The 24,555-nt window shown below is 39.8% G+C and overlaps 1 protein-coding gene across 2 annotated transcripts; it reads right to left on the bottom strand.

Moving 5' to 3' along the window:
• Positions 1-1,041: 1,041 nt before the first annotated feature.
• On the bottom strand, positions 1,042-23,609 carry zfyve26 (zinc finger, FYVE domain containing 26). Of its 2 annotated transcripts, none has more exons than XM_026151893.1 (43): positions 23,461-23,609; positions 21,880-22,166; positions 21,706-21,781; positions 21,382-21,468; positions 21,135-21,284; positions 20,696-21,017; positions 19,233-19,357; positions 18,874-19,038; positions 18,663-18,751; positions 18,414-18,565; positions 18,094-18,300; positions 17,161-17,757; positions 16,832-16,996; positions 16,527-16,678; positions 15,766-16,009; positions 15,304-15,567; positions 15,085-15,204; positions 14,837-15,007; positions 14,470-14,703; positions 14,183-14,288; positions 13,057-13,901; positions 12,577-12,776; positions 12,198-12,302; positions 11,927-12,049; positions 11,346-11,522; positions 10,304-10,553; positions 9,926-10,021; positions 9,650-9,837; positions 9,252-9,388; positions 9,108-9,136; positions 8,812-8,954; positions 8,348-8,568; positions 7,477-7,624; positions 7,160-7,369; positions 6,005-6,220; positions 5,304-5,501; positions 4,741-4,821; positions 4,504-4,631; positions 4,193-4,352; positions 3,843-3,902; positions 3,382-3,564; positions 3,214-3,264; positions 1,042-2,960 (listed from the first exon to the last, which is right to left on the bottom strand). In XM_026151893.1, exons 2-43 carry the CDS (start codon positions 22,068-22,070, stop codon positions 2,757-2,759), a joined length of 7,770 nt encoding a protein of 2,589 aa, XP_026007678.1. In that variant the 5' UTR covers positions 22,071-22,166; positions 23,461-23,609; the 3' UTR covers positions 1,042-2,756. The 2 variants fall into 2 exon arrangements, with proteins under 2 accessions (XP_026007678.1, XP_026007679.1); XM_026151894.1 differs by having other exon boundaries at positions 14,837-15,004.
• Between the last annotated feature and the right edge of the window lie 946 nt (positions 23,610-24,555).

Raw genomic sequence — 24,555 nt, 5'->3', positions numbered from 1 at the left:
TAAAATAGGCATGCTCATTTTTAATTTGATGTCAGAATAACATAAATAAAATAAAAAAATTAAAGTGGAAAAGTTGTGTAACGCTCAAACAAAAACACCATTTAAAAACCATCCCATAAGTGATTTGTTGCCTCATGTCATAACACGACTGTGTTTAGAGGATCTAAGAGCTTCAGACTTTTACCACAGTTTAACAAATTTAGAATAAAGTTTCTCAGTATTAAACTATGAATAAATAAACAGCAATTTTATCATATATTAGGCATAATATCACTAGAATTTAAACGAATTGTGACTTATCTCACAATTTTATTTAAGAAGTATGTTGTACAAACATGGGTAGGTTGCACATCTGTGGAGGCACTGTTAATTTTGCTATATGCACACACTCCACAGTTGGAGCAACAGTTGCTGGATGTTGTTTTAACGCAAAGTATTGCAAGATAATGCCAAATTACAAGTATAACGCTCTGGAGTGAGAGGGTCAGCGTGGGTGGCAAACTGGCATGCCTGCAGCCAAACCCTGTCAATAAACAAATACAAAGGAAGCACCAAACCATGGGACACTAAAAAAGCTACAGCATATGATCTCCTCCATTTTCTTACACAAGGCGCTAGTGTGTGAATGTGTGCGTGAATGGGTGGATGGATGACTGGATATGTAAAGCGCTTTGGGGTCCTTAGGGACTAGTAAAAGCGCTATATAAATACAGGCCATTTACCATTTTTTGTATTTTGAGACAGAGTTGCTTTGTTTTTTTCTATATTTACATATCCTAATAATGGAAAACTTTTACATTTAAATTACTGAATGTTGTTCTAAATCATCTATTAAATATATTTGTTAAACGTTTGTTTTTACATGATTTTTAACACATTTTGATGTTTGCCTCAGGAAACAGTGCATAATTCCAGGAAGGCTAAAACTAACAGTGGCTTTCATTATTTATTTATCTCACAATCTTCTTCTTTAATAATAGATTGATTGTTCAGTGAATAACCCAAACTCTAAAATGATGAAAATAGAAAAAGGCACAGCAGTACAGTGCAGTGTTACATATTTTATTTTATTTAATAAGGGATGGCAAAACAACTTACATTTTTGAACCATTAGTCCTGCATCATTAAAGCAGTTACCATATTACATACCTTCAAATTTTTCAAAATATTTGATATTATTATTTATAAAGTGCGGCAGTGATGAGACAACAGTCAGAATTAGGGAGAATGAGAGTGGCTCTCAAGTCTAAATTGGCTTGACACACTCACAATAACAGGAAACTGGTTTTAGTCTTCTGACTAGTGCAGCAGAGCGAAGCAAGGCAAACAGACACCACAGTGTCAGATCTAAATGAAGACACACTTCACCACATCACCATGTAATCAGAACAGTTTCAAAGAACACATGAAAGGCAGCTTGAGCAATTTGGGTGATTGTCACATTATCCAACAAATTGCGTTTGTGGTGCTATAAGAACATCACAGTTGCTCTTTTTCTTTCTCCAGGTTGCAGATTTGTGAAATCAAAAGGGAAAAATGCATATCAAAAGAAATCTGGCAACAGTACAATCCCTTTTTCAAACATTGTTCAACTCATCTGTATATGTCAGTCTTTAGGAATTTAAATTGTTGAGACATCTGTCGTTCACATCTACCGTGAGAACGAAGCAAAAAGCATATTTTACAATCTGCCGCCCTCGGGATAATTATTACCAAAACACACATTAACAAACAAGAGGCCTGAATTCTTGGAAACAAAGCAAACAAAATGCCCTCCAATATTTCAAAGTAATGTTATTATTATTATTATTATTTTTTAATCAAAAAGAAACTTACACTAAAAGCTGGCCACAAAATGTGCTTCACATGTACAACACGTAAACATTTTCATTATGGTTACAAAAACAAGACAGTTTTGAAACATGTAACTTCTTGGCAGACGACACCTCATAAGTAAAAAGCTCACCTACACACAGATACCTACAGGTAATAAATTTGTCAGTGGCCTTCTAGTCAATATATTTTCCCTTTAGGCTGAGGTAGGAAACAAATATTAAACATATACAGATTTACTATGAATACATTTATATTTCAAGGGTGTAACTGTACCTATTAGCAACAGTTAGCAGTTCTGTTGTGTAATACCGGTTGCACTCAAATGCAGTAACTTTTTCCCTCACAAATACTGTGCAGATGAACAAAAAAAGCCAGCAAAAATATTTCCAGAATGGAAATAAAGCACAGTGGTGATCCGTTTGTTTTGCAGTGGCATAAAGATCACTCAACCAAAGAGTGAAGCTGATATCAGGGTTTTAAAAGAACCCAGTTCTTACACATTTTTCAGATCTGTTTTAGGTTTAACTTGCATTTCGTCCACATTGAGACTCCATTGTGCCATGCCAACTCAATAGCAACACACATTAGAGTGATAGTAAGGGTCTAGTACAATATTAATTAATTGATAATATAAATAATGTCCAACTAAATATGTAGTTTTAGTGTGAAGTACTGGTACATTTACACAAAATGCAATGCATCATCTAAAAGTGTATGCTGAAGTGTTAGCAGGGCAAATCTGGAGCCAAAAATCTAATAAGAGGATGCTTTAGTAAAATGGCAAATGTGATAAGCTCTGTATATCAGTTACATAAGTTAATCTTTCACCTTCCCAAAAAAAGTTGAATGCTCTCATTTGTCCTTAATGGGGGCTTATCTGTGCGCTCTCTGTACAATCCCTTGTTATGTCCACTGTGCCTTTACCTGGTGCGCCCCTGACGCGGTTGAGATGACTTGTTGTGTTCAGCCAGCCACTGGCGGCAGATATTCTGCATTACTGAGTCCTGTGCTTCTTCAGCGGCCTGAAGGACATCCTGGACCAACGGGCCTGCCCGGCTTGTCTCCAGCTTCACTGCCAGCAGGTACGCCGGCCTTAGCTTACTGCACATCAGGAAGGCTTTGATCTGCAGAAAGACCAGCGATGAAATTAAAAGGGAGCTTCCCCAAAAATTATACTCACTTAGGTCCAAAGATGCTAATAAAGGTAAAAAAGCCAAATAACGACGAACTTCAGAGGAAAAAATAAAGCAATATCGACTGTAAGGAAATACAGAGGAATACAGTGAGGGTAGTTTTTTTTTTTAAAGCAGCCTCTGGCAAGAAAAGTAATCCCAGTGGAAGGCAAAGAAGGGTAAAACAAGGCAATTATTACTCTACCTTGCTTTCTGTGCTTTTTATCTCCAGAATGAGACTTTCCAGCTCCTTGGCCTAAACCATATCAAAGAGAATAGTCCTTAGGATGAGCGTTCAACACTGTGCCTGAAGTATAGTTAGTATAATGAATATCCCTATCACATGCATCCCCATAGCAATTCTGTCACTCACATCAGCTGGTCCTTTTTCTGCACAGGAGATGTAGTTGAGGATGAGGGCGTCACAGTCGTTTTTAGTGGCAGTGCCTGATTCACCCACACATTTGAGCAGCTGCCGCACGGACGCGTACTGCTTGCGTCGGATGAGCCACTGTCCAGCTCGCACATAGACAGCCTGAGCCTCCAACTGGAAGTCCTGAAGGAGAGGGAGACAACATCTATATTTTCATCTTTTAACTGAGAAAAAGATCACATCAGTAACTTAATTCTTCATTTTGCTCAGTTTTTGCTCCTGCTGGCTGTCTACACCAAGATAATTAAATTAATTATTGTGCTATCTCAGCTCGACTGGTGCTTACTTCCAATAATTATGTTGGCAAAATATTTCAAAGACTTCTGCACACAAAAAAAACTGCTGTGTTTGCAGTCTTGAATTTTGGCCAAAAGCAGTTCTGATCTCAGACATGAACATACCTGTATGACTCTGTAAGCAATGCCGAACCCTTCTTCTATGTTTTTTCCTCCAAGCATCACCTGCAAAAACACATAAAACACTGTCCTGATTTTATGTAACAACAATGTACAAATACATAACATACAAAACCAGTTCTAACAAAATATTTTGCATTATTTTTAGCTACATACATATTCATACACACACATTAAGCGCCCTGTGGCAACTGTTGTACACATTTTTTTTAATTAAATATATAGTGCTTAATGAGTAACTTAAATATGCTAAATCGTGTTTTTTAGATTATCGATATCAGAAGATTATCACTTTATAAAATTCCAAAAAAAAAACAAAAAAACCGCAGCCTAACCTTGCAGGCAACTTCTACTTTCATAGGGCTTCCTCCAAAAAGCGTAGGCAATGAACTGGGTGAAGAGGGATTGGTCTGCGGGGCCTTGGAGGATGCCGCATTCTCACAGCGATGGAGAAAACGGGTTACCTCCAGCTGGAGCTCAATCGTATTCATGTGCCTAAAAGAAAAAAAAAAAAAAGAGACGAAGATCAAAAGCTTGAAGTAAACATAGTAATAATGAGGCATTTTAAATAAAGTTTTTTTTCCAAACCATTGGTAGTCAAAAGTAGATTTCTATTTCATTAATTGTCATAAAGCTCTTAAATAACCTGGACACATCACTGGATGACATCATCTTCCTGAAAGAATTGGGGTGTGACCGTCTCCTCCCAGAACCCCGACCTTGCTGCTCCTGCAAGTACGTCCTCAGGTGCTCTTTGGCTCTGACCAACCAACGCTGTGCAAAATAAAGTTCAAGTTCATCTTTCCCGTGTAAGAAGAGGAAATCAATTTTTAAAAAAAATATTTTCTTATTGCATAACTGTAGAGGAAAAAATAACAGATACCTGTTTTTCTCCCAGCTGTAGGTATGAACTGGCTCGATGTGTGAAGAATCGAATACAGGTCATGGCTGCACGCACGTGATCCTGTGCAGACAAACACAATTTTGAATCTTCCCCACCAAGAATCATGAGGACCTCAATTTGCAATCCTAAAGAATAAAATGCGTTTCGGCTTGTGGCCTTCATCAAGGTCATGACCATGATGAAGGTCACAAGCAGAAATAAAACTGTTCCTTTATTGACTGACCAACGCGTTTCGGCTTGTGACCTTCATCAGGGTCCTGATTAAGCCGAAAGAGAGATGGGCACGTAAACTGTTACTGGAATTGCAGGTCCATCAGTAAAAAACAGGAAACTTGACAATTATATAGTACTCAGCCTAATTACTAACCTGCTAGGATGACATTTTGAAACATTCACATTGGAATATAAAGGTTCCCCCCCCCCGCTTGGAATAATAAGTCAGTTAAGTCTCAGACCATCCACCTATCATTTCAGTCTAATTATTATTTTAGTAGTTTGTAAAAAATCCTAAAAATGAGCATGAAGAAAAAAAGTCCTCAAACCGTCATGAACTGCTGAAACTGGTAGAGAGAGTGATAGTATCCCCGTCGCTGAAGAAACTGGCAGGAAGCAATGAGGTACCGGCTGCATGTCTCCAGGCTGGGGTCCTGCTTTTCCAGTATTCCCTGGAGCTTGCTCAGATGGCCCCATTCCAGACTGGGCTGCAACACACCCTCTAGAAATACTTCCTCTGGACACTCCTGATCCACAATACAGCAAAAAGAAAAAAGAAAAAAAAAAAGACAAGCTTGGATAAAACTGATGCAATGACACATTCAGCAATAATTTCAGGCAAGTGAAGTCATGTACTACATGTGATGGTGCTTACTCAAGAAACAGTCTTATGATACTAAGTACTATTACTCAATGTACTTTGTTGACTGTAGACCAAATTGAAAACGAACCATTGCTAATAAATCAGTGTCACATAGACCTCATTGCCCACACATTATAGGTAACCTAACATCCTGCAGGATCTGAGATCTTGGCAACAGATGGGTATCAAAGAATACCCGAAGGAGAGTTAGATAATCTCCTGACCACACAAAAGCTGCATCACAAAAGAGGACTGAGATTTCTGTTTTTGGCTTGTACCTTGTGCTGTTCACTCCTTTGACTTCTCCAGTTAAATGAAAGTAACAATAGTTTAATATTGATCCAAACATGCAAAGGATATGGACACCTTTAATAATTTAGGCCTCACCCTTTTAAGAAGGTATGCCAGAGCCTCTGTTACATAATCATGACGCATATAGAAGCTGATCAGTCCCAGGTGAGTGCCGTATGTATTCAGGTAGTAGAGACATTCCTGGTGGAGAACACTGTTCTGCATCAGCCCCTCCGGTCGCTCCACAGGACTGACGTCACACAGAGAGTCCTCTAGCTCCCGCAGGGATGCCAACACGTCTTCACCATAAGACTGATATATAGAAGAATACAAACAACAACACAAAGGTTTATGCATTTATTGTGTATAAAAGCAGGTTAAAAAACCCCCAAAAAACTTCTGTGTATTTGTAGTTTGTCCTGATTTAACAAAGATTTTTGTTGTGTTTTTGACTGAAAAGGAATGGTGTTCCTGAACTGAGAAAACAGTTTCTTAGGATTACTCAACATTAACATAGGTCTGTCTTTACTTTCTTTTAGTCTGGATTCTAGATGCACTAGAATCCGACACGTGTAGTGCTTCACATGCCAGAACTTACTAGGTTCGTCTAGCATGCAAGAAATGTGCTAGATGCCTAAGGTGTTAGGTAGCACAGCTAGTCTAGTCTTTCTGTCTGAGGATAAACTCTGCCTGACACTGCTGTATGCTCTTAAAAATACATGTTGGTAAAATTATAGTTTATTGCATTATTTTAAAAAGTGAAAAAACTGGAAATTATCAGAAAATGTTTATGGCTATATTTTTTTAATGTTTTCAATTATTCTATTGCTACGTCAGACAGGCATTTGGTGTATCCTAATACATTTGTGCATGTGATAGTGATCTTTTCAAATTCATTTAACAGGCAGGCACACATAGTAGTGTTTATCTTTGTGTGCAATACTGATTGCAAGAATGTAGCTGCTACTGTATACTTTCTTAACCATGACAGCTTCACAAAATGCCAGCACAAATTTTTTCTTGAACTTCAGCATTTGCATTCGTGTACAGTTTGACCTTTTAGATGCATGCAAAGCAATGCACTTATGTTAAAAATGTTAATATGGTTATATATCAAACTTTGAGAAGGAAGTGTTGTGCGATGACCTACTCTATTTGCAGACGGGAAGCATGTTACACATCTGCCCATTTCTTCCGTTTTTAATATGTTGTGGGCTGGAGGCTAGTGCCACCATGAAAGTAGCTACCTACCATAGCCAGAGAGGGCCGCACCATGGTTTCCAGGTGCTGGACAATCTCCTGTAATAATAAGGGACCCGAGTTGAGCTGGTTGCGGTCCACTGGAGGCTTCAGGCAGCGAGCAAATTTCTCCCGTGCCCCTGAAAGATTTCCTGCCTTCAGAGATGCCATTCCCCATGCCTGCCACACACCACCAGGGTCAAGACCACTCTTGGTTGACACCTAGCAACCAAACAAGAAGAGATGACAAATGCTTTGTGATTTAATTCTCTGCAATTTCTCTGTAATGTCTTTGAAATTAAACTTTAATTTGAAGAACAGCCTCTAACCTCCACAGCTAGCTGGTAGTGTTCTGCTTCTAGGAGCTGATTGCGGAGCCGTGTGACAGCGGAGGTCTCCAAAATGTCATCCAGAGAGGGAACATATTTGTAATTGGCTGTCACCAGAATTTTAAGCACAGCCACTTTACTGATGTAACTGTTGAAAAAGAGAATAAGAAGCACAGTCAGACACCTGCTTTCATAATATCTTGTATTAGTCTGGTGAAATAAAGGGCTATCCACTGAGTGCTGGTAACCGTAAACTACTTCAGCATACTTCCTGTGACCTCATCTGTCCTCATTTAATGACAGCGAATCATCTTAAATCCAAACAAATGTGCCTGTATTACTCAATATTTTCAGAGCAAACAAGTCATTGGCCAGGTGTCTTTTATGATGCAAACAATAGCGCTATGGCAACTTATCTCACTGTTTTGAAATGGGTGATTAAAAGTATAAAAAGTATAAAAAAAAGAAAAATGCACAGAGCACATGGACACATGTATACATATATAAATCACTTACTATGCTGTTATGTATCTGTGTGTTAATATGCTGTTCTGCATTAGCTGGTTGGTTTGTTAGCTGTATCAGCTCCATAGGTTTTATCATTTTCTCTGCATGTCTCTGGTTGAGCTGTGGTTATTCTGCCCACACACTCTCTAACCACTAGTCATGAGTTCTTTGTTTTCTGACTTTGCTGCATCTACTTTCGGTTTCTTATTAATGTGAAAGCTAACCTACATACATACATATACTCATCTACATTTTGCACGATATCTCACGCTCTTTCTCATCACCCTAATGATTGCACAGTGTACATAATAACATGCAATTCTCAACTGCTGGTTAATCTAACTTACACAGGGTTTCATCTTACCTGTCACATAAGGCGAGGTCATGGCTGCGGCCTACTTTAACAAACATCAACTTGGCACTGAACAACAGCCGCCGCATGATGTCAGTGAGCAGGCAGGCATCCACCTCTGGATTGGTCAGTTTACGAGACAAGGAGCGGCAGTGGCTGATGAGCTGATGACCACAGGCAGTTTGGTCACTATGTAGAGATAAAATGGCCACGCAGAGGTATGCACTGGGAGCCTACGTGTTTTAGGGAAAGAGCATTATTACTTTTAAAATACTGACTTGGTTAATTCCACTAACTGAAAGCTATTAAAGTAGGCAGAGACAGAAATCACACAAAATTGTCAGCTAAATTTAGGCACTAGTTCAATATAAAGCTTTTGCTCTTTAAAAACAAAGTTACCCTCAATAAGCTGCTAATGACTAACATGTAAAGGTAACCTGCGCACTGGGATGGATGGTGACTACACAAATCCAAACCTGTTCATAGTAGAACTCGTTCCGCAGATGCTGGTCCTGTGCAGGGTTTGTGCTGAGGAGAAACTGCCGATGGACCACTTCAGGCAGATGCAGCATCCCATCGAGGGGAAACTGCTCCGTGACCACAGGGCTACCATCCAATGCTAAAAAAGAAGAGAATACGTCATCATTATAGTCTACATTAATTGCGTATTTAAGAATGGCTGCATGTAAGTGGCTCTCCACCGTTTTAGCAAATTCAAAATGTTGTAAAACTCTAATATTGCAAAAACACAACATAAAATTATTTAATTTACCTTCAGCAGGTTCCCACTCATCATCAGTACTGCAAATAGAGACAAATTAATTTTTTAGTTATATTCAAACCCTTCTTTTCCCTTATTACTCGGTTTCCGTAATTCATATGCATTTGGAACTAGTAGCTCTGATAAATGTCTTACTCTGGGTGAAAGTAGGTGTAACACTGATCACAGACTCTGACTTCCTCTCCTGGACAACCGTCAACAGGCATCTTCTTTTCCGAACACGCATTACAAACAAGACGGCCACATCTCCGACAATGATGACGTCTGTTGAACTAAAACCAGAAAAGCAAAGGAAAAATCCCAGCTGAGCACACATGAAAACTGTATTTCTGTAATCTGTCGAGGAGATCCAACATTAACAGTCATGTTTTCTCCATAAAAATGTCATACAGAGGCCAATTATTCTTCACATCAAAGAAATGGAGAGTGAAATGGAAAAGGCAGGATGACCAAAAAAAAAAAAAAGAATAAATAAAATAATACACTTGAACTTGAGCAGGTAACTCTCTTTCATTGGTAACTACATCACTCACCATGGTGAATCTCTCACGCTTGCAAACCATGCACACATGCTGCTGGGTGTCTGGGACCCAATCTTTGCGGGCTGGGGGTTGATCTGGAGGCCTGAACTTTGCAGGTGAGTGACGTTTTTTCCCTGCTGAACCACGATCCTTCTCTCTGTCTGTGCTGCTTCCCGAGGCTGAGTGTGTAGGGGTACTGCCTGTAATTAAAAGAAACACTCACAATGATTAAAAAACAAAAAACTAAACTACAGCAATATCATCATTAAACATATCCAAATATCTCACATCTGGAGGGTGCTGGCGATTCAACTCGACTGGAAGAGAGCGAGCTGTCTTGAGCAGGACACTGTATTAGCGCTTCCTGAAGACTGATTACAGAATCTGGAACATAAAGTGTTATGTTTAGACACAACCTGTTGGTAAGGTGGATGGTTCTTTACCCATCTAACAAGTGAAATATTTATTACAGGAGTACATAACCAAGACAAGAATACATAAACTAGAACTGTATTTCTCCATCAATTCCACCGAGTCTCACAACAATTCAGTTTAGTTTTCAGCAGTTTATTAAACCTTTGCATTACAAACATTTAACTCAAGTGGCTGCCCATCTCTGATATGTTTGTCTACTTAGCAACCGTATGCTGTAAGATTAGCACTGACCAGATCGAGCCCTCTCTCTGGGGGCGCAGGAGAAGTTGAGAGCCTTGCCGGCGTAGTCTGCTAGAAGCGTATCAATGTCCTCAGCGCTGAAGCCAGCCTCCTGGCCAACCAACAAGCTCCGCAGGGTCCGCACCGCCAGATCAGCCCAGTCTACCTTCAGATTCATCAACAGCTGCTCGAGCATGAGCAGTGGATCTGACAGCAAGGGGAAGTAGTCCTGCCTGGCAGCTGGAGGCAGAGTCAGCAACACCTGGAGGAGGATGTACATTTAATAAACCCAAAGATAGGAAGCAGCTCAATTGGAGAACAGTGCAGAACAACTTAAAAAGTGTAAAACTAAAATTTGGGGCCAGATTCGTTCAAACCTGGCAATAGTAACATTACTGTGATTATTAATAAACAGGTTTAAAACATTTTCAGTGTTACGCAAAAAAAATTATTATTTATTTATTTAAAACACACACACACACACACACACACACACACACACACACACACACACACACACACACACACACACACACACACACACCAACTGGTCATTTACAGAAAAAAATTCAGATTTGGAAAACAGGATCACGTTTTTAACTGGATTACTTTGTATTAGAGGAATATTCTCTACATATTAAGATATTTTTCTCATTAATTGAAAGAGCTTATGGTTTCCTGTGAATCTATTACAATTTTAGAAAAGTTGCAAAAGTATTTTCAACAAACGAAGGTTTACAGAAATACGCAGACTTGTGGAAGTCTCTATTGTAAGAAGGGAAATTTACAAACAGCTGAGGGGAAATTGCAATTGACACAAAGACAATGTTCAGTATTACAATCATTATTATTATTGTTTTCTGATTATGAATTACTTAAAAGATATTTTTGAAATTAAACAACACATCCAAAAGATGTTTTTTAGAAGATTTTACCCAAGTTATGATTGTTCAATGGTCATTATGCACCTCAAGTCTACTAATTACTAATCCTGTTTATCATTTATTTATCGTATTTATGTTAACATACTAGTGCAAACTTCCCAATCACAAACCTTAGAGCCAAGATGAAGTGCGTGGATGTATCGGCGACGTGCAGGAGACACCTGCTTCTGGAAATGAAGGGTGAGGTAGTCTGCCAGGAAGTGGCATGCATCCAGTCCAGGGCGACGATCGAGGGCACGCTCACAAACATCTAGACCAGCTGCAAAATCTGAGAGCCCGTCGAGTAACTAAACAAACCAAGGGAGGGACAAAGGATATTAACACATAGTAATAGAGGAAAATGGTTTGAGAGGGTAAATGAGTTCTGAAAATGTTCTGAAATGTTAAAAAAAAAAAAAAAAGTCTTCCAAGATCTTAGAAGACCTTAAAAAAAAAAAAAATCATATGCTTTCTCTACTTTATGTTACGTAGAAAAAAAAAATGCAAAGCTAATTAGTTGCAAAAGAAGAGACACAAGCATATGATGCTGATTTTAAGTTAGTATTACATAAAGAGTTTTCTGTGTTTGAACAGAGCTGAGTTATACCAGTTCAAGGATAGATTTAATGATACATGACCACACTCTAACAAATGTTTATACATCTCAAAATGGACTTCAATCTAAATTTCCAAGAAGTTGAACAATCTGGACCTGAAAAGCCTCATTTGTCTGTTCCTTTTCCAGTAGATGAAGCAAATGCTCAGTTTGCAGCTGCAGTCTCAGCTGATCTGATACAGGATACAGCTCTGTCCACTGTGCACAAAGATGAAATTCCTGCAAAACCATAAAAACCAATTATAATGATAAGAATATACATAAACAACTGCATACTATGGAGAATAAGGTCTGTGTTAAGTTTTGGTGATAGTAATTTCCTTTCTAATGTCCTGACAATAAATTGTTATAACTAAGCTGCACCTACCTTTGCCTCGAGTATCATAGATAACACCGACTCAGAGCTTGTCTTGGATTCATTTCTCAGCTCCTGCCAAGTGCCCCAGGGCAACGAAGGCTGTAGATTCAACATCTGTGACAAGGAAGAGGACCACAAACAGTTGGCAGGATAGAATGGAAAGTCAAATAAAGTGTCTGAGTGATATATTATATAATACATGTACACCATGCTGAACTCCATTAAGAATCGGAGTCACTAAACTACCAAATACTGATTTTCAAAGTTGCAGAAGCCTTCTATAAGAAAGTCTACAAGCACATGTCTAAACTGTATTTCTGCAACTACTTTGTTAGAATATAGATTTTTTTTCCCCAATAACAAAAAAAGTAACTAAATTCTGCACTACCTGGTGGTAAAGGTCCAGTTCTTTCTTCTTGAGCTCTAGATCTGTTTTCAATGAGGTCTCTGTGCTCGGGTCATTAAGGCAAAACTCGAGCAGCTCCAGGCAGGCAAACAGTGGCCACCGCTCCAGAGCCTGCAGGGCAACTCGGGCTCGCAGATTAGGATCCTGTACTCTGAACAGATGACCTATACCTTCATCTCCATCTGAGCAAAAACAACAAGCATTTTAGTTAAAGTTGAAACAAATGGTACATTAAATTAGTATATTTTTAATTTTAAGATTTTTATGCTACATGGTTGCGATTACTAAATTTGACCTCAAGTATTTAATAAAATGTTTTATTCTCTTCGTATTCTGTTGATGCATAAAAATCTAACTTTCCAAGAGGCATCACTGGTAACTTAAAATGTTTAGTTTTGTGTGAGCAATAGTCACAAACTTTCTCTACAAATATAAAAAAAAATGAGAAAATTTGTTCCTTACCTTCTAAAGCAGCACATGCAAGCAAGCGGTCTCTTAGCGCCCCCTCCTGGCTGCAACTCTGCCCATAGAGCTCCAGCAGACTGAGGGCTCGGCTCAGGTCTCTGGAGGCAAGAGCCTTCTGGAAGGCGTCAGCAGCAACACCCTGAGCAGCAAGTTCTTGCGGCCCAGACAGCAGGAGACTGATGAGTGGTTTCCCGCAGACAACTGCCCCAAATCCAACGGAGCTTTCCTTATTCTCGCTTAATGACATGCCCAGCACTGGTTCAGCCATGGTGTGAAGGTAAGCCTGGAGAATAGGGAACTCCCTCAGGAGGTTATCAGCTTCACGAGAAATCTGCTCACCATCTAAGACAACTTCTTTACGTCCGCTGCGGAAATATCCAGACCATCCAGAAGATTGTGTCCTAGCAGTTTCTCCTTTACAGGCGCTTAAACATGTCAGTGTGGCCAGTAAAGGGGAGCGAGACTTAAGGAAAGACAGAGCCGATTGTGTGAGGAGAAAAGAATTCAAGGAGGAAGAAGAAGAGGATGATGAAGACGAGGGTGGAGATGTGGAGAGGTGTGTGGGTGTAGAAGAATGATCCTCCACTGAGGCGTCAGACTCTGAGCTCACATCAGACTGAGACTCAGCAAGTCCCAGGATTGTCATGTGATCCTGAGCATGGCATTGGAGTAGGTTAGACAATGCAGCAACACCAAACACACCATCTTCTTTCTTGCCCTCATCTGACTCTTTTCCATCATCTGGACAGGAGATCCACAGAGGAAGAGTCTCACAGCATCGCTGAACAATCACTTTTTGGATGCTCAGTCGCAGCCCTTCCTGTTCCAGCAAGGACAGTACTCTGGAAACATAACAGGGTATAAAAGGTCAGCATGTTGCTCCTAAAAAAAAGAAAAATCTATCTATCTATATACATATATACATATACACACACACATATACATATACACACACACATATACATATACACACACACATATACATATACACACACACATATACATATACACACACACACACACACACACACACACACATACATACATATACATACATACATATACACACACACACACATGTGTATGTGTGTATATAGTGATGGGGAATAACCACTATACATACTTGTCAGGAGAAACTTGTCGGTCAAAGAGCAGGTGAGAGAGAAGTTGAAATGGGGCTTGAAGCAACACTAGCAGTGGGTTCCCAAGCTTCACTTCAGTGTTCTGGTCTATTAGAAACAGCAAGAGATGCAAATCAGAGCAAGACCAGGGAGTTGAAGAGAAACACTCTACTTTCACAATTTAGACAGGACTTAAAAGCTGTAAACATCACTCTAAGAATCAGAGATAACAGGTGGTGGAAGTAGGTATCAAGTAGTTATGACTGAAATGTAAAAGTCTTCATTTTACCTTCTGAACTGAGGCTACGCACTAACACAGATGCTAGTGTGTTGATGTAGTCAAAGAAACTGCGCACATAATCTGGTCTGCTAAGGTCTCTATCTGGCTCAAAGGGACAGAGGCTGTCAAGAGAACGAAGTAGCTGCTTCATGCTGGAGCGCACCGGATGAACATCTAGTTCTGACTGCTTCAGACTGGCCTGCTCCACCAGAAGTGCCAGTAGAGCGCTCCCCACACTGCCCTCTATTATAAGTTAAAATGAGAAAACAAAAAACAGGAGAATACTCGTTTAGCTTTTTAAAAATAGAGGGGGTTTTAAGTTAAATATTTAAATTAAACTGTTTGATCAAATGTAGCATATGTTAACTGTGCCAACCTGTGCCATCTGTAGCAGCACTCAGATTGTGCAAAGTGTTTTCCAAATGCTGCACCAGACTAAGCCGAGCAGAAATAAATTCTTCACTCAGTGTTGGATAGCAACAGAGCAGTACTTCCTGGATGCAGCAACCAAATGGGCTGGCAAACACCTGGTCTTCCCCAACAGCTTCTACGAAGAAGAGTGAATCAGTAACAAAGACACTATTCTGCAAACTCAATTCATTCAGTTAACTCAAGTGTATTCACCTGTTTTTATAGAACTTTTACTGGTGGTTGAATGATTTAGGATTTTGTTGATCTGTTGTAATACCATGGGAAATCCACAGATCCCCTCAGAATGAGGCACTTTAAGGTCAACTATTACTCCTGGGAAAGCAGACAGGGATAAACACAAGACACCATTTGCTCTCGTTCCCATCACCATGTCAAAATTAATTCTTCCAGATAGAAATTTGGGCTTCATACCTCGACCCTCCAGGCTGCTGTTGAGTCTGCGTTCAGCTGTGTCCAGCAGCTGTCGAGACGTCTTCCAGAACTGACAGTGGCAACACGCCAGGTCAAAAGCAGCCATGGCTGCTGGACTGAGCTCCTCCAGCAATGTGTAAAGAAGGCCAGAGGCATCTGATGAGCACTGACTTAGCCAGTAGCCTTCCTCCAGTGAGGGCAGTTTGTGAGCATGGGTGCTGAGGAGACGGTCTGCTATGTCTGAGATGGAGTAGAAAGCCACTCCTGAAGAAAAATATATGCATGTGTCAGTTGTCATGCTGCACAGATGCCTGTAAGTCTTTGTTGTGCTTTGCTATACTAATCTCTTCTAAAACCAATATAAAAAGAGGCCAGACTACTGCAAACAGGTATACCAAGTTAAAATGCACACTCGAACTGAAAAGCAAAATGGGGAGAAAACTTTAGAACAAAAAGTCAAACCTGCAGCAGCAGCACTTCCAATGGCCTGCAGTGTCGATCGGCCACTACTGCCCAGCCGACTCCTCCCTGTCCCTGACCCAGCTGCTGTCCCCAAGCCCTCTGATGAGGATGAGGATGAAGACATGGATTGACTCTCCATCTTTTGCTCCACCTGTGCCAACTCCACCAGGACTTCTTTGTAGCGCTCCATGAACACCAGCTCGCCACAACAGGCAGACGCTTCCAGATCAAAAACCACAGACACCTGTCAAGAAGCAAATGTTGTTAACTGGATGGAAAAAACTCTGACAATACTTACAAACGTCGCCAGTGATCAAAAATCAGGTTAATCAAAAAAGTTATTAACTGTAGTTCTGGTAAAGTGTAAACATGGCTAATGACCAACACAAAAGTGAACTTCTAATGTGTTATAAATGATGCTTGTAATCATATAATTAGTATGAGTGAGGTTGGATTTAATAATAGTATAATGTCAATAATTTGAAGTGAGATAACTGCTCTAACAATAAAAAAAATGGTAAATGGCCTGTATTTATATAGCGCCTTTTCTAGTCCCTAAGGACCCCAAAGCGCTTTACATATCCAGTCATCCACCCATTCACACACACACATTCACACACTGGTGATGGCAAGCTACATTGTAGCCACAGCCACCCTGGGGCGCACTGACAGAGGTGCCCCAGGGTAAAGAGGAAAATGATTTTTTTTTAGCTTTGTTAAAACAAATAAGCAGACAGTTGCATTCAAATTTTATTAGAGACCTGATGAGCTTCCATGAAGTTTCCTCGTCGGATGCAGGACATCAGCAGAGACTCTGGAGGGGACAACATGGCAGGAACCAGCCAACTGTGGGGACCTCCACATGGACAAAACTCCAATTCCACAGAGCCTGTTGTCATTCCTCCTCCACCATCTCACAAAATATTAATAAATGATAATAAATCAACAACAACAGAAAAATGACTTTGAAGACAAAGGCAGACAAACAAAAATACATTTCTCCTACAGCTTTAAGACTTTAAGGATTATTTACATATGTAAAGAAGAGCCAGATATTTTTCCTTACCTGATGTGCTTGTGCTGACCTCTCCATTGTGTTTTTCTGTGGAGGAGTGTCTCTCTATGGTATGCCTTCCTGGTTTCCTTCGCCTCCTCAGGCTCGAGCTCTTGCGGGGTCCCAGAGGAGTGACAGTGCAGCCTACTGTTGAAGTTGTAAGAGGACTTTCTGAACCTGCGGTTAAAACAATGTAACATCAAAGCTCCAATAATTTATGATGAATAATTACCTAAGTATTAACATAGTCATATGTACTGGGTACAGTACATATGTCAGTTCCCAGTCAAACATGTTATTTAAACATACAGAAGAATAAAGAAAATAAATTGCTAGCTCACCATTTCCAGTGCTCTGGTTGCTGGTAATAATCTGCAGCCTCCACTGAGCCTCTGCAGTGCGTTTGGTCAACCTTTGCAAGCGTGACCCAAATGACTCAGCAGTCACCGAGCAGCCCAAAGTTGCTGCTGCCTCTGCTTCTCGAGGCAATGCTCTTCCTTCCTCCTGTCCATCCTGCTGACCCACCACACACATTCCCTCCAGTCCTTCCTTCAACAGCTTTAAAAACCCCTCCATGCCAGTCACATCAACCAGAAACCCCTTGCAGCCCTGGATAAAGTGTCCGAGGTCCAGGTGACTAGAGTCTGCTGTTGGACTTGAACATAGCTTTTGATTCCCCTTTTTTCTCTCCTCAGTGTTATCCATCTGTCCTTTGTTTTCTGAATCTGTATTTTTGTTTCCTGTATTTGGAAAGCAAGTGTTATTCCCTACATTCTGATTTGAGTTTGCATCTTTTTGACTCTGCTGAACAAAGTCACTGGTGGACAGAAAGAGGAGAGAAAAGATATTTTCCAGGAGCTCCAAGCGGAACATCGCCGGCACTGCTTCCAGATAGAGCTGACACTCAGACAGGTAGTGTTGAAACACCAAATGGCAATCTGAAAAACAACACAACCAAAAAAAGTGAAAACATTAGTAAACGATAAACAACCTTGATGGCTTTAATACGTAGGAGTGGAAGTCCTTGTTCTGGGTCCCAGCTTGACCTTTAATGCAATTTCCTGGTCTTTCCCTGTGCTTCCTGTCTATATTTCTGTACTTCTAGAAGAAATTTGCCATTAAAACTTGGTTTGTAAACTGTAATGTGACTGATGCAGAAAAAAATGTGTACGTTTTTGCCAAAAGACTGTAATGAGAAAACAAGAGAGAAGACTTTTCTATCATCTATTATCAAAGTAAAGCTTCACTTTATAAAAGAAAGACGGCCTTGTTACCTTCAGAGGAAGCTGAGGTTTTATTTTGGTCCTTTTCTGCATCAGAGGACTGGTACTGTTGCATGGGATCACACTTGGTGCAGTTTGAGTATTTATGTGCATTTACACAGAGTGCATAGATGGCATACTTCATGGCACAGAACCCCTGGAACAAAACTATGTTTCTTTGTACAACAGGGCTGAGAGTGCCAACTGCCCCAGCACCCTCTGCAAGAAACACACAAATAAAAGAACCACAGACACCTTTAAATGTAAATACTATGCAGCATCAAATTCATTATTTTTTACTCATTTGAACAAACAAAATGCATAACGCAAACCTGCTTCTGGTAAATTTGGCAGTTGCTGTAATAGATCTAATATCCTGCGTTCTTCAAACTGAGCCAAAGGAGTCAGAGAATGCAGGATATAGAGGGATGAGTGGTTGTCCAGAGTGTGAAGCTTTGCCAACAATGCCTCCATGGAAATCCCTCTAGAGACACAAAACACAAATATATTAAAAGCTAAAGAGTAACTAGTTAAAAATGAAATGACAGCAAGACTTCAATCTAGAGAAAGCCAGTGCTTACGGATTGTTATTTTTACACCATTCAAGTATTCCAAGCTGAGTTGACAAAAGATTAGAAAACTCTTGTAGAACTGAATCATTGGCTGCTGCCTGAAAAGGTGAAAACAGAGTATCAGTAAAGCACTACCGCCAAATATTAAAAAGATGGAAAATGTCTTTAGAGGTTGAGGTGCATGTAGATGTGTGGAGAGCTAAATGATTCTGGCTGTGACCTGTTCTTTGTGAAGGATGCTGAGCAGCTTTTGAGCCGAGCTCAGACTGCGACACTGTGTCCATCCCAGCAGCAGCAGCAGACGGGACAAGGGCTGGAACTCCAGCTGCAGCAAGTTTTTCAGCTGACTGAATTCCTCGTGTTTAATCAGGTCAAGTGCAGTAACCTACAGGAAGAACCCAGCTTTATTACATTACTCGATTTTATCTCATGCTGTTGGTTTACTAGACCATCAACATACAGTATGCATTATAAAAATAATACCACCGAAGCAACACTCTGTGCACTTTTTATTACATCTTGGAGGAATTTATATCTGGTTACTAAACTAGTATTACCAGTTTCCAGTTATTTACGTACCAAGACTTGCTCCAGGAAGTGCTTTCCACTACTAAGGCACTCAAAGTAGATGGTCTTCCAAATGGATGGACGATCTTTGTGGCAACATAAACTGATGGTAAGTTGCTCTGCTTCAGGCAGCTCAACTAACAGGGGAATATAAAAATAGCAATTGAATTCATAACAGAATGAAAATGAATTTTTTTAAAGCAAACCATAAAAAATAAAAATAAAAGAAATCCACACAACCCTGACTTTTACAGAATTTAGTAAAATGTTTTTGATTAGATTTAGTGGGTTAAAATACAGCTAATGCACAAGACAAAAACAATTAAAAACAAAACAACAACCCTATTTTAAGTAATAATAAAATCTAAATCACAATAGTCAAAACAGAAACCAACAAAAACAAAAGAAAAAGAAAAGAGGAAATCTTCTTCAGAGCCAGTTAAATCTGCCACAGCTTTACACCCACAGATGCAGAAGTGTAACTGAAAGAGGAAAGAGGTGATGCTAGCATTTCTCTTTGAGCACAATAAAGCAGAGGATGTCTGGTTTTTAAACTATAAATATATCATCAGTATCAAAACTATAAAAAAATTTAATAAATGTCAAAGTACCACAAAAACAGCTCATGGGGGAACTGACTTACAGGAACATGTGCTTGTACTTCAAAGCAATTTGTCAAACTAACCAACAAGGAAACTGCTTAAAGTAATCACATATTCTAGCTAAAACCAGTAGTTTTTTTTGGATTGCATTGGCCATCATACTGATCCTAAGGATCAAGCTAGAATATGTCTTAATGCATGCTCAATATAAACCCTTAGTGATCCTCTATGTATCAGGAGTATCGAAACAGTTGAGACGCATTTTTTCTAAACACTGTCTCCATGGCTTTTAAACCCCCAAAACACGCTGCGCCAAAAAAAAAAAAAAAAAAAAAAAAAAAAAAAAAAAAAGGTCCACCCCAAGGATCGGGTCCCCCAACACAGAGTAATACAGTGCCCGCTGTTAAGTGCCAGAAGGATTGCCATGATTTATACAGTGGGGAAACCAAACAACCTCTGGCGAAGCAGATGGCACAACACGGAAGAGCTAACTCATCAGGCCAGGACTCCACGGTCTATTTACACTTAGAGGCCAGTGGTTTCTTTTTCAATGATGAGGATGCTCACATCCTGGACAGGGAGGAACGCTGGTTAGAGCGGGGAGTCAAGGAGGCCATTTACAAGAAAAGGGAAAGGCCACCTCTGAATCGAGGAGGAAGCCTAAGGATACATATTTCGCCTTACATCAGTGGTTGTTGATTAATGGTCATGACAATTTGCATACTAATGATTAAGAAACTGACCTCACAGCCCATTGTTCTTTCAGTGGGCTAGTTTCAGTTATTGTGCAAATGTACGTGTTTGTAAGATTGGGGAAAGCTGGAGGACATGGAATGGTTGGCAGAATAATGTAAATTTCCTTAAACGGACTACCTTGTGTGTGAGGTGAGCTCCTCAGCAGATGATCTCTCTGCAGCCTGAGAGCAGTAGAGCAGTATGTCGAGACAAGTGCGTCACATTGAGGGCGAAGCAAGGAGCTGAGGATCCTCTCCTCTTTCAGGGGGCCCACTCTGGCTGCCCACAGTGCTTCACAAAGTGCCTCCAACTGCCCATCGCTTCTACGGGAGCTCCATGGCATCACAGCCAACACAGCGTATATCTCCTCCACCCACTCCTCCACATTCTCTGGCCTTCTCAGTTTCCTTATCAAGTGCTGGATGAATGCATTCTGCAGAGTATGGTCCTCTGTGCATGCCTGGTCAATGGATGAAATTAGGAAAACCAAAATAATTTTTTTAAAGATATGATAATTGCACTGATACATTTTTCAGGTACTTTTACTCATACATGGTAACAATATATTTGACTTTACCTGTAAGAAATGTGCTAAAGATTGAGCGAGTCTTTGCTTTTTTTTTTCCAACAGAGTTAACAAACAAGACTCAACAGTAGCAGCAGTTGTTCTTGAACTCTCCACCACCTTTTGCTCAGACTGTTTATCCAAGAAAGCATGTTGCAATTCCTACAGAAAGATTGTGGTCATATAATTACAGAACAGCAAAAAGTCTTTATTGTCAAATGTAAGCTCGACTCTAGTTGGCAATAAAAAGCAAATTAACCTTGAGAACAGTCTCGGGTATGCCCTCTGACCCCAGTTCCTCCAGAAGTAACAAAAACTCCAGCTCTCTTCTGACATTAGGAGAAACCTAAAGTTAAAGAAAAAGTTTTATATAGGTGTTTTTTCTGCTCTCATACTGTTCAGCTGTGATGTTTTAAATGCCTTTTCACATTATTTACACAACAAAATATTATCTCTTTTTTTGCAAGAGCAAAAAATTTATTTTTTAATGTTCAATATTAGTTTTAAAAATATGTCAATAATAAAATAATAACACAACAGAAATTTAAATTTTTTTCACTTTTATTATATCTGTGACAGTTACCTGTTCTTCTGTCCATTTCTCCAAGACCTGCAGCCAAAACCAAGCCAGTCTATGTGGACTCCCTACTGACTCCCATCTACAAAAAACATTATTGGCACTCAATCATTTAAAGAAGCTCAAATACAAAATGTCTTCATAGCCTTTATTTCTTATTATAGTTTACTTCTGACTCACTTTAAGCTGTAAGGATGGCTGACAATAGCCTTGATCATGTCCCGTAAATTTTCGGAAAGTCCTCCCTCAGAGTTAACCAGCTGTGGTACACATGCCCTTGCCAGCTCCCACTCTCCATGCTGCAGGCACCTCTTGAAGTACTCAAACAGATCCTGAAGCGATGTCTCGGCTTCACAGCCAAAGGGATGCATGGTCACTTTCCCAGTGACGCTTTCTGCTCAGCAGTCACACCTGAAGACCCAACCTCACTACCAGGTAGCCAAGGAGCACCCTTGAGCTTTCTTTACCTGAAACACACAATGATATTTATTTAGGTTTTTCATGAATATTAATAGTAACAGACTATTTGTTACATTAGTCCAAAAACCCACATCGACTGTTCTCTTTTAAAACAGCTGCAAAAGCATTGGGACAACACTTCTGTATTTCTTCATATTTTGCTCCCAAGGAGGCAGAATTTCTTGTCATTTTTAACGTGGTCTTGAGGAATAGTTCACCACATTTTTGAAGGTTTTCTAGTGTTTTTTTCTTTGGCTGCCTTTTCAGTCCAGTCTTTGTACCTGAATATTTTTACAAGAATGTTTCAGTGTTTGTTTGGTTATAAAGCCACTTCACAAAAGTGGTGGTCAAGAAGCCTTAAGGAAGTGAAACAGAGAGAAAAGGCTGAGGTATGCCAAATTACACATGGACTGGACTGAAAGTGAGTGGCATCAGGTCTGGTGGAGTGATGAATCCAAATGTGATATTTCTGTTTTAAAATGTGTAATACTACAGAAAAGGCCTGGGGGGAGTTACAAAAGTGAGTAGCTACAGCCATCTGTAAAACACGCTGCAGCTGCTAGAAAGCCAGTGGTTAATTCAGTTAATGCAAAGCCATTATTAATGCAGAAAAGTATCATTAGATTTTGAGCCACCATACCATCTGATAAGCAGCAGCTTCATTTTTCAGCATCACAATGATCCCAAACACACTGATAACGCACTCGAATGCAGAAAAAGCACACCAGAAAAAAACAGACCTTGGAAGACCTGCCTTAAGCCCGGAATTTATACATTTTACATACATTTTAAACGGTATGAAAGAAGAAGTTAAAACTGTACCGACCCTTTTACATAGAAGATCATGAATGGCAGAACACAAGCAAGAGATAAAAAGAAAGTTTGTTGTGGGTCTCGAAATAAGTCTTAAACATTTATGGGGTGCTTACACGTTTAATTTCAATAGTAGTCTACTTATCACATTATTACCTAAAGTGAATTTATATGTTCTTCACTGACTCAACCCAAAAGCAGAATTTATACCAAATGTATGAAAAGCTACAAACTGTAATTAATTAAGCTGTACATCTTATTCGCTGTAGAGAGTGAAATGCTTCCCGTCCAAAGTGAAAACGATAACTTCGCTTTACAAAACGGTTTTCTTCTTTGACAGTTATCCCACTAGTTAGCATTAGCTTTTGTTAGAAATCAATGTGATTGGATGTAGCTTAAAAATGTCGGATAACTTCCGTAACAGTTGGCAGGGCCGTATCGTTGCACTCACATTAATTATTGAGAAATAAATTCAGAAAAGTTACTTACTCATTTCTTTGAGCCGTTTTTTGTTCAAACTGGGTGCAAGTTACTCCTACCTACGACTTTCTCTCGGCCTGTTATGCTAGCTGCATACAGGCTGCATAACGAGAGTCATGTGATCAAATCAGCTGACTCTCCTACTCCGGTTGGGCAAAGGTTGGTTCGAAGAGGGCGTTACGGATTGTTTTGGGGTTTTTTTTAAATTGATGCCTTAAAATGCAGTCGGAAATACTGGCACTTCAAAAAAGGCTACTTAAAAAAGGGCGGGGGTTGTCATAGGGGAGGTATTTGACTTGGAATAATATTTCTAAACCAATCATGTTCTCAGCATTTAAGCTTTTTTTTTTTTTTTTTGTAATAATATGATGCTGTGATTTGGGCTACAAAACACTGCAGTCAAGAAAAAGCCTCAGTGACTGGAAAAACTTTGTGATTATTTCTTCTTTCAGTTAATCCCTTTAGGGGTCACCACAGCAGCTCATCTGCCTTCATCTCACTCTTATTCACAGCATCCTCCTTTGTCACACCAACCCCCTCCATGTCCTCCCACCCAAAATCCATGATTTTTTTCTCCATTTCTATTAATTAGCCTTCTAACGTTCAAATTTCACAATCAGGATGGTATGATTATTATTCTAAATGAAGTGCTTGATTATTGTATCCAATATAAATTTACTTATCAAAAAGACACAGCAGAGATGATGACAGAAACTTCCTCACACCCTGGACAAAACCTGTTTCAGTGCCTTCTCTCTGGTATCAACCACTGCAAATCAAAACATCTGCACAGGTTCTTCCCACAGACCGTCACTCTGATTGAAATTCACATAGTGTCTGTATCTAAACATCATACCTGCTGCTCATGTATATACTGTATATATAGTAACAGGCTATATGCTGTGATTGTCACTTTTGTCTGTTGTTTAGTCTGCTACTGACACTGAGAGGAAAGAAATAACCGGAGTCCAACTACATGTATGTGTACACATACTTGCTCAATAAAGCAGATTCTGATTCTAAGGTCTGTGGTAAACCATGGCCAGTAAACACATCGGCCTGAGGTTGATCAAGCTGAATACTTTGTCATTAAAAATGTTGATA

This window comes from Astatotilapia calliptera, chromosome 19, assembly GCF_900246225.1.
Source record: "Astatotilapia calliptera chromosome 19, fAstCal1.2, whole genome shotgun sequence".
In the NCBI taxonomy this organism is placed as follows: domain Eukaryota; kingdom Metazoa; phylum Chordata; class Actinopteri; order Cichliformes; family Cichlidae; genus Astatotilapia; species Astatotilapia calliptera.
Note: the sequence above shows the minus strand (reverse complement) of the source record. Positions and strands in the feature narration are given on the sequence as shown.

Excerpts from the sequence above, each read along its gene's own strand:
- zfyve26 (XM_026151893.1), bottom strand. The coding sequence starts at position 22,070 with ATGCATCCCTTTGGCTGTGAAGCCGAGACATCGCTTCAGGATCTGTTT. Across the intron at positions 14,289-14,469 it reads GCGTAGCCTCAGTTCAGAAG|ACCAGAACACTGAAGTGAAG; the intron begins GTAAAATGAAGA and ends TGTTTCTAATAG. Across the intron at positions 8,955-9,107 it reads TGAGTGGGAACCTGCTGAAG|CATTGGATGGTAGCCCTGTG; the intron begins GTAAATTAAATA and ends CTTCTTTTTTAG.